The sequence below is a fragment of the Gadus morhua genome, chromosome 13 (genome assembly GCF_902167405.1).
Source record: "Gadus morhua chromosome 13, gadMor3.0, whole genome shotgun sequence".
Lineage (NCBI taxonomy): Eukaryota > Metazoa > Chordata > Actinopteri > Gadiformes > Gadidae > Gadus > Gadus morhua.
The window spans coordinates 299,108-308,323 of record NC_044060.1 but is presented as its reverse complement, the minus strand read 5'-3'; the positions used below and the strand labels follow the sequence as shown (position 1 = coordinate 308,323).

The 9,216-nt window shown below is 48.1% G+C and overlaps 1 protein-coding gene across 1 annotated transcript; it reads left to right on the top strand.

Moving 5' to 3' along the window:
- Nucleotides 1–1,171: 1,171 nt before the first annotated feature.
- Nucleotides 1,172–9,178, top strand: cyc1 (cytochrome c-1; the record flags this gene model as incomplete). The annotated part of the gene is given in 7 exon segments (XM_030374426.1): nt 1,172–1,328; nt 2,983–3,173; nt 3,387–3,513; nt 7,231–7,388; nt 7,699–7,859; nt 8,037–8,137; nt 8,646–9,178. Coding segments are annotated over 7 exon segments (1,003 nt in total), but the record flags the coding sequence as incomplete, so codon positions are not given.
- Nucleotides 9,179–9,216: the final 38 nt, after the last annotated feature.

Below are 9,216 nucleotides of genomic sequence, written 5' to 3'. Positions count from 1 at the left end.
CATTGTCTACTAATGATGTTCTTCAAAGCTCAGGTAAGGTTTGTTTCAGATCTGGAACTTGATTTTAAATTTTCTATCATTTTGTTTAGTTGTTATAATATATATATATATATAATAATCATCTTTAAATTCATGATTATAAGATAATAATATGCATTGTTTCTTTAAGATAGTTAATTAAATGAAATGGTTAGTATTTTTGTTTGTAGTGACTGTCGTTTAGTAATTTGCGGTTAGACTGCCATCTAGTGGAAATGAATATAGTGCATGCATTTGCAAGTTTCATAATGTACATTTTTGCAGCATGCAAAATTAATTTCAATGTTTAAAGCGAACCTTAATTGAAGTTAAAGTTCGTTTTCACTTCTTTAAATTAACTGTAAAATAACAGGTTTATTTTTACTGTATTTGCTGACACCGTTCCCTCGATGTCAACTGTGTTGACATTCTGCAGTTTGAGAAGAGAGTGTGTGTGGTGTGTGTGTGTGTGTGTGTGTGTGTGTGTGTGTGTGTGTGTGTGTGTGTGTGTGTGTGTGTGTGTGTGTGTGTGTGCGTGTGTGCGTGTGCGCGTGTGCGCGTGTGCGCGTGTGCGTGTGTGCGTGTGCGTGCGTGTGTGTGCGTGTGTGTGCGTGTGTGTGCGTGTGTGTGTGTGTGTGTGTGTGTGTGTGTGAAGGAGTCCGAGGGAGAGGGATGCAGACATGGCGGGAGGTGAAGCTTCAGACGTAACTTGCCAGACATGCAACTACGGGTGACATTGCACGAAGAAACGATGAATAGGCCTGGAGCCAAAACAATTAATGCAAGAGACGTGTGTGTGTGTGTGTGTGTGTGTGTGTGTGTGTGTGTGTGTGTGTGTCTGTGACGTGTGTGTGTGTGTGTGTGTGTGTGTGTGTGTGTGTGTGTGTGTGTGTGTGTTTGTGTGTGTTTGCGAAAATGTCTTTACGCATGTCTGTGTGTCATGTTGTATTTTATTTTTTGCATTTTCGGTAGGCATACTGTATAACTGCCTATTCCTATGACTATGTATTCATCTTAGAGTAGAGTACATGTAACAATTTCCCTATATATTATTATTATTTTTTTTTTTTTACTATACAAATTATATCTATTATATATATATAATATCCTATGTTATATATCCCGTGTTACTTAATCGAGGGGGCGGCGCTAGGGGGCGACGTAGAGCGCTGTTACGTCAACCCTCCGCCTCAGTCAGTTCTGGTTTCGCCTCCACAGTCACAGAGAACATGGCGGCGCTCAGAGCAGTCGTGCTAGCGGGGAGTGGGAGAGCTCTGCTCGGCACTCCCAAGGCGATTCGAACCCCCAAGGTAGGTGAAAGATATCCGTGGTGACTTGTTCCGATCATAGGATAATAACTATAGAAAGTTGAGGCTGGTATCCGGGTGAACGTCCTGCTCCCGGGCTAGCCTCCTAGCCCGGGTTATTGTGAATGGGTTACACAAGGTCACTCGTGCGGCCACATATACTCCACTTCCTACTCACTATCCAGATGTTTTCTAATTGAGCAGACTAATTCTAGCTTCCGAAGGCTCCCGGGGTATCTCAGCCAGCAGATTGGGGTGATTGATGTGGTTTTGATATAAGGTTCTGTTACTCAATGACGCGGTCAACCTGCCTTTCGTAACACGGCTAGGACTCAGCTTAGTGCTATGCTAGCCCCGGAGCTAACCGGGGTATCCGGAGCGGACACATCCCCCGTTGCTTCCCCCTTTGGGGACGTCTGCGCGTCGGTATATGTATGACTTATCCCTGGGCTGGGTGAGACGGGTTGATCACCGGGGTTATAGTTCGGTTCGACACGCTGACATTGCAGCAGGTTGACCGGCTAGCATGTTAGCATCTCAAGGTCTGACTGCCTCCTTACAAAGAGACACAGGCGAAGTTCGGCTGTTATATTCTGTGGCTCTGCATTTAAAATCGACACGTCCTCACAAACTAGACTGCCAATGTCACACATGTCATTGTGTGTATGTGATGACCTGTAGATGGCCCCGTTTGACCCCGGCTTGCAGGTACACGACATAAGCACACGATTATATAGAGGTCGACATTGACCCTTTATAAGTTGATAGATATGTTGATGGACATATAAACCGAACCGCTGTTCATGTTTCATAATGGACAACTATATACTGCTTGTGACCTCCCTATTGGTTGACTGTTAATGACGTCAACCGACTTGGTCTATTGCTATCTGAAAGCAGGTCTGAGGAACAGTGTACTCCCTATGTGGCAGCGGTGTGCTTATTTCACTGTTCTGTTTAACTGTTTGTATGTGTGGAGGAGGCTCTGAAGCGCCGTTTTATATGGCTTGTTTTTTTATATGGTATTACTCTGCGTTACAGTTGTGCACTAGGATGTGGTCTATTGGTTTGCACTACAGCCAACAACAACTCTTATCAAATGGTCTTCTGACTATTCCCTTTCAAAATCATACTGGCCTGCAAAGAAACAGACAGGGGGGGGGGGGTTTGTGCCATTTGATTAACTCAGAGAGAAGACAGGCAGGCATTCGAGGTGTTGTAGAAGACGACGCCTCACCCTAAGTGCCCCTGAGGAGCTTGCTGTCGCCATGTGTGGATGCGTGGTTGACGTCGCCGTCAGTGTGTGAATGTGTACGAATGGTTGGAGGTCGCTTTGGATAAAAGCGTCTGCTTAATGCCCTTAATGTGGGAGAACCGCACGCATCATGACTGAAGGTTCTTGCCGTTGTTTTCGATATCATAATTGCTGAAGACGACCAATAAATGACCCGTTTGATAAGCATGACTCGGATGTATTGTAGGATCTGCGTGATTGTTTTTATGGGAGATGAAATAAGACTCCAGGTGATACTTTTAACATTTAGATCCAAAAGTTCCTGCGGCCCCCAAGACCGTTCCCTTCTACAGCCCAGGGTGAACCTGGGAGGGCTGCGTTTACATACCTGAGCCTTAACGAGCCTCTCCTTTTACCTTATAGGCTAACATGTCCTTCGCCAGCCTACCGAAGAGCAAGAAGGTTGCCCTGACGACACTGGGTGTGGTAACAGCGGGAGGGGCGGGGCTAGCCACGATGCTGCACCAGTCGGTGAAGGCGTCGGACCTGGAGCTCCACCCCCCTAACTACCCCTGGACCCACGGCGGCCCCCTCTCCTCCCTGGACCACGCCAGGTACGACCAGAGCTGCCCTGATTGGCTGCTCCCAATCACATGTACGATCAATCCCAACAAAAGGTTCTGGGTTTGATCCCCACTGGGCACGGTCTACCCGTGGTCCTCCTTCAGCGAGGGTGTCACCATTATAGTGATGTGTGGTCGCAGTACCCAGCCTGACCAGAGAGGGCGCTCTCGCTGGTTTGATATTCATCTCTGCTGTCTCTGCAGCGTACGGCGGGGCTACCAGGTGTACAAGCAGGTGTGCTCGGCCTGTCACAGCATGGAGTACCTGGCCTTCAGGAACCTGGTGGACGTCTCCCACACAGAGGCCGAGGTCAAGGTCATCGCCGAGGAGGTCAGTTCGCCCCGCGTGTGTTGACACACTCAATCACATCCTTGTGTGTGGAAGTTTACACACTCAATCACACTCCTGTGTGTGTGTTGAGTGTGTGTACACACACTCAATGAAACCCCCTGTGGGTGTGTGTGCACCCGCTCTGATACTCTTAATGTCCTCTGTCTCTGTCTCTGTCTCTCTCTCTCACTCTCTCTCTCTCTCTCTCTCTCTCTCTCTCTCTCTGTCACTCTGTCTCACTCTGTCTCTCTCTCTCACTCTGTCTCTGTGTCTGTGTCTCTCTCTCACTCTGTCTCTGTGTCTCTCTCTCTCACTCTGTCTCTGTCTCTCTGTCTCTCTCTCTCTCTCTCTCTCTCTGTCTCTCTCCCTCTGTCTCTCTCTCTCACTCTGTGTCTCTCTCTGTCTCTCTCTCTCACTCTGTCTCTGTGTCTCTCTCTCTGTCTCTCTCTCTCTCTCTCACTCTCTCTCTCACTCTGTCTCTCTCTCACTCTGTCTCTGTGTCTGTCTCTCACTCTGTCTCTGTCTCTCTCTCTGTCTCTGTCTCTCTCTCTCACTCTGTCTCTCTCTCTGTCTCTGTCTCTCTCTCTCTCTCTCACTCTGTCTCTGTCTCTGTGTCTCTCTCTCACTCTGTCTCTGTGTCTCTCTCTCACTCTGTCTCTGTGTCTCTCTCTCACTCTGTCTCTGTGTCTGTCTCTGTGTGTCTGTCTCTGTCTCTCTCTCTGTCTCTGTCTCTGTGTCTCTCTCTGTCTCTGTGTCTCTCACTCTGTCTCTGTGTCTCTCACTCTGTCTGTGTCTCTCTCACTCTGTCTCTGTCTCTCTCTCTCTCTCTCTCTCTCTCTCTCTCTCTCTCTCTCTCTCTCTCTCTCTCTCTCTCTCTCTCTCTCTCTCTCTCTCTCTCTCTCTCTCTCTCTCTCCCTCCCTCCCTCCCTCCCTCCCTCCCTCCCTCCCTCCCTCCCTCCCTCCCTCCCTCCCTCCGTCTGTCTCTGTCTTTGTCTCACTCTGTCTCTGTGTCTCTGTCTCACTCTGTCTCTGTCTCTCTCTCTCTCTCTGACTCTCTCTGTGTCTCTCTCTGTGTCTGTCTCTGTCTCTGTGTGTCTCTCTGTCTGTCTGTCTGTCTCTCTCTCCTTTTTCCTCTGTCTGCTTCCCTCTGTATTCAATAGAAGTGAGCGTTATGGGCCTGGAAAATAAGCAATCACTTTGCAAAGTTTTCAATAAGATGTGTTAAAAATAACAGTACAAGTTACACAACAGTACTGTAGAACAAACCAAAACATTAGGTAAGGCCTGGATAGCAGTGAGAAAGTGTGTAGGTAGCAGTGAGACAGTGTGTAGGTAGCAGTGAGACAGTGTGTAGGTAGCAGTGAGACAGTGTAGCAGTGAGACAGTGTGTAGGTAGCAGTGAGACAATGTGTAGGCAGCAGTGAGACAGTGTAGGTAGCAGTGAGACAGTGTAGGTAGCAGTGAGACAGTGTAGGTAGCAGTGAGACAGGCAGGGGTTGACACTAACGGTTGCCTGGTTGCCCGAACGGGCAAGTGGATTTTGGGTGGATGTTAATATAAAAGCTATTTATTCAAATGTTTTTAGAAACGGCAGAACAACCTTTTGTTCCTCAAAACCACACAAAATAGAAGTATTTGCAATTGATCAGCGCGCTGTCTTCTCTTCTCTCGGAAAAGCGAGTTAACAGACACGCATCGCTTCAGTGCGAATATAGCCCCGCCTTCTGTCACTCACTCGCAGTGCGGTCTCTGGCAGTGATTCGCTAAAGGTTAGCCAACACAGCTAGCATCTCAAGTGCAGCACCTCCGCGAACGGTTTAGGTAGAAGTTAAATGGAGTAGTGATGGAGGAGTGCAGTTTGGAAGTACTTTGGATTGAGGCAAATTATCAAGGAAAGTCAAGAACACGGTTTTGGGTTTCATAACTGTGCACATGCACACAGCAATAGCGATCTTTTTCACGAAATTGGACCCTCACAAACTATATATTACATGGAAGCTGAGCCTCCACTTATTCCAACAGTCCAAACCATATCATTCTGTGACTAAAACTCGCAAATAACAACTTAAGAAGAAACGTCCCCTTTTCTTTTAACAACCAAAAATGAAGTATTACCTTTGTGATTTTTGTCCACAAAGTTGATTCTGATCTAATAAAACCACCATAAACAGATTATCCAGTATCTGGGCCAAATTTTGCAACTTAACATGGTGTTTTCAATCAATGAATAAGAGAAGGTTTCTTAGGAAATAGGTAAATTGCCTTCAATCAGAAAACATATTCTTCAGCGCAATCTAGTGGCCATATATTTATTTGCGAGTGTTTGGCTTGGTGCATTCAATTGCCCTGAACTTTAAATAGAGGTGTCAAGTGTCAAAATTGTAAGATATCTACCTTTATTTGTGTCTCATAGTAAGACAGCTCTCCCAACTGATAACGACCAACTGATACTGATAATTATTTCAGGTGGAAATGTTATCTTCTACTTATGCTGTGTTCCATGGCTTTATTCACTTTAACCAAGTATTATCCCCATTGAATATTTCACTTGCACAACAATCTTTCTTTTGGCCCAAAGATGACATTATCGCCCTTGCAGTTGTGGAGATATAATCTATTTACTTTTGTTATGTTCTTTCCTGAACAAAACTTTTCCCCTGATATCAAAAATGGTATAGAATATCGATCTTTTTCCAGGAATAGTATTGAAGTTAGAAAATCCAGTATCGTGACTGACAACCCTACTAGAAACGCGATTGTGATTATTCAGTTAGAGCTACAAGAAACTTAAAAGTTAAAAAGACATATCTTTGCTACTACCTCTGACATTTAGTCATGTACATTTGCATAAAATCATGCAGGTCTACATATAACTTGGCGATAGCTTTAATAGGTTGGAACGGTGGACTGAAATCACTTCATGGCATGATGTGAGCGCTCGATAAATAAGTAAACAAAGAGAAGTTTGTTATTTTTTATGTGCTGAAGCTAACATTCAGCTTCAGTCTGAGCTAGGAGAATTTTTCTGAGCCCCCCCAAAACCAGGCCGGGTGCCTGGCAAAAAGACGCCCGTTCACGATTCTGATTATAATTTGGGCAAGTGAACATTACATTCGGGCAAGTTGAACCTGACCTGTACTTGCCCGATGGGCAGGTGCTTTTGAAACCTTAGTGTCAACCCCTGGACAGTGTAGCAGTGAGACAGTGTGTAGGTAGCAGTGAGACAGTGTAGGTAGCAGTGAGACAGTGTGTAGGCAGCAGTGAGACAGTGTAGGTAGCAGTGAGACAGTGTAGGTAGCAGTGAGACAGTGTAGGTAGCAGTGAGACAGTGTAGGTAGCAGTGAGACAGTGTAGGTAGCAGTGAGACAGTGTGTAGGTAGCAGTGAGACAGTGTGTAGGTAGCAGTGAGACAGTGTGTAGGTAGCAGTGAGACAGTGTGTAGGTAGCAGTGAGACAGTGTGTAGGTAGCAGTGAGACAGTGTAGCAGTGAGACAGTGTAGGTAGCAGTGAGACAGTGTGTAGGCAGCAGTGAGACAGTGTGTAGGTAGCAGTGAGACAGTGTGTAGGTAGCAGTGAGACAGTGTGTAGGTAGCAGTGAGACAGTGAGTTGATCTACGCTCTGTGTCCAGTGCGAGGTGGTGGATGGTCCAGTGAGACAGTGTAGCAGTGAGACAGTGTAGCAGTGAGGCAGTGAGTTGATCTACGGTCTGTGTGCAGTGCGAGGTGGTGGATGGTCCAGATGAGAGTGGAGAGATGTTCACGCGTCCAGGGAAGCTGTCAGACTACTTCCCCAAGCCCTACTCCAACCCAGAGGCCGCGCGCGCCGCCAACAACGGAGCCCTCCCCCCCGACCTCAGCTACATCGTCAACGCCAGGTACACACACACCTGGAGACACATCATCTCGTGAGACGCGCACACACCACACACACGGAGAGACAGACAGACACGGCGAGACACAAACCATTAGAGGTAATCCAACACACCTGGTGAGCCTGGCGGTGCCTGCAACGTAGAACGCAGAACCATTACAGAACATCTGTAATGTTGTCGTATTGATGAGAACATCCCGGAGGGCTTTACCTCAACCCGTCCAGGAACTGATGCCTCTTACTGAACCCTTCATCTTCCCCTCATCCATCCCCTCCAAACCCTCCTCTCTCCCCCCTTCTCTCCCCCTCTCCAGGCATGGGGGTGAGGACTACGTGTTCAGCCTGCTGACGGGGTACTGCGAGCCCCCTGGTGGGGTGCAGATGAAGGAGGGGCTCTACTACAACCCCTACTTCCCCGGCCAGGCCATCGGCATGGCCCCTCCCATCTACAACGAGGTGCTGGAGTTTGAGGACGGTGAGTCTGTGTTCTGGGGAGCCGGGATGTAAACTCTTATGTGGTTGTTGTAGTGCACCCTACATCACCATAAAGTCCTTGTCTTATCAAGGAGGAATTGCAATTCAGTTTTCACCCAGATTCCTCTGTGGTTTCTATTGGCTAACGTGCTGATTGTTGTCGTGTGTGTTGCCATAGGAACGCCCGCCACCATGAGCCAGGTGGCGAAGGACGTGTGTACCTTCCTGAGGTGGGCCGCGGAGCCAGAGCATGACCAACGCAAGCGCATGGGTCTCAAGGTACGAACACACGCGTGCACACATCTACACACATACATGTTGTGATACAAGTCAAACTATTTCGAATTTATTGTTGATACAATTTTAATCCTCACTTCCCTGTCTCCCTCCTTCGCTCTCGTCTCTTTTGGTCCTCTTTCTATCTCTCTCGTCTCCCTCTCTTCTCTCTCTCTACCTGTCTCTCTCTCTCCCACCTCTCTTCTCTCTCTCCCTGTCTCTCTCTCTCCCACCTCTTCTCTCTCTCTCCCTGTCTCTCCCTCTCCCACCTCTCTTCTCTCTCCCTCTCTCCCACCTCTCTTCTCTCTCCCTCTCTCCCACCTCTCTTCTCTCTCTCTCTCCCACCTCTCTTCTCTCTCTCTCTCCCACCTCTCTTCTCTCTCTCTCTCTCTCTCTCTACCTGTCTCTCTCTCTCACACCTCTCTTCTCTCTCTCTCTCCCACCTCTCTTCTCTCTCTCTCTCTCCCACCTGTCTCTCTACCTGTCTCTCTCCCTCCTGCCTCTCTCTCAGCTGCTGATGGGCTCAGCCATCCTCATCCCTCTGCTGTACTACCTGAAGAGACACCGGTGGTCCGTGATGAAAAGCAGGAAGATCGCGTACCGGCCGCCCAGCAAGTAAAGGGCCCCGGCCCCACAGGGCTGCGTCCAGCAACTCCGCAACGCTTCTCACTACACGTTTCCCACGGACACAGATCGCCACGCCGCGGGGGGGCCGTCTGTCAGTGTCTGGCCCGGGGGGGGGCGACCGCTTCCTGTTGGTGTGGGACATTTCACGGTTTTCTGGAAGAGTCGCGGCGTTCCTGAACGCGCCTGTGATGGCGTGTTTGTCCGATCATTGTTTCAAACCGCCATCGTAGGAGTTAGGAGTTGGTCCGTCTTCATAAGATACGACGGGCGGCGAGGGCCTTCCATCCGTCGTCCACATTCTGAGTGCGTCAAATCTATTGTTTTCTTGTTCACTTGACGAAGAGGAGTCACGGTGGGAAATATTGCAGCCTCTCTTAACCTCAGTTTTACTGTACAAAATAAATTATCTGGAAGGAACTTGTTTGGTTGGTCCGTTATTACTGGAGAATAAAGGG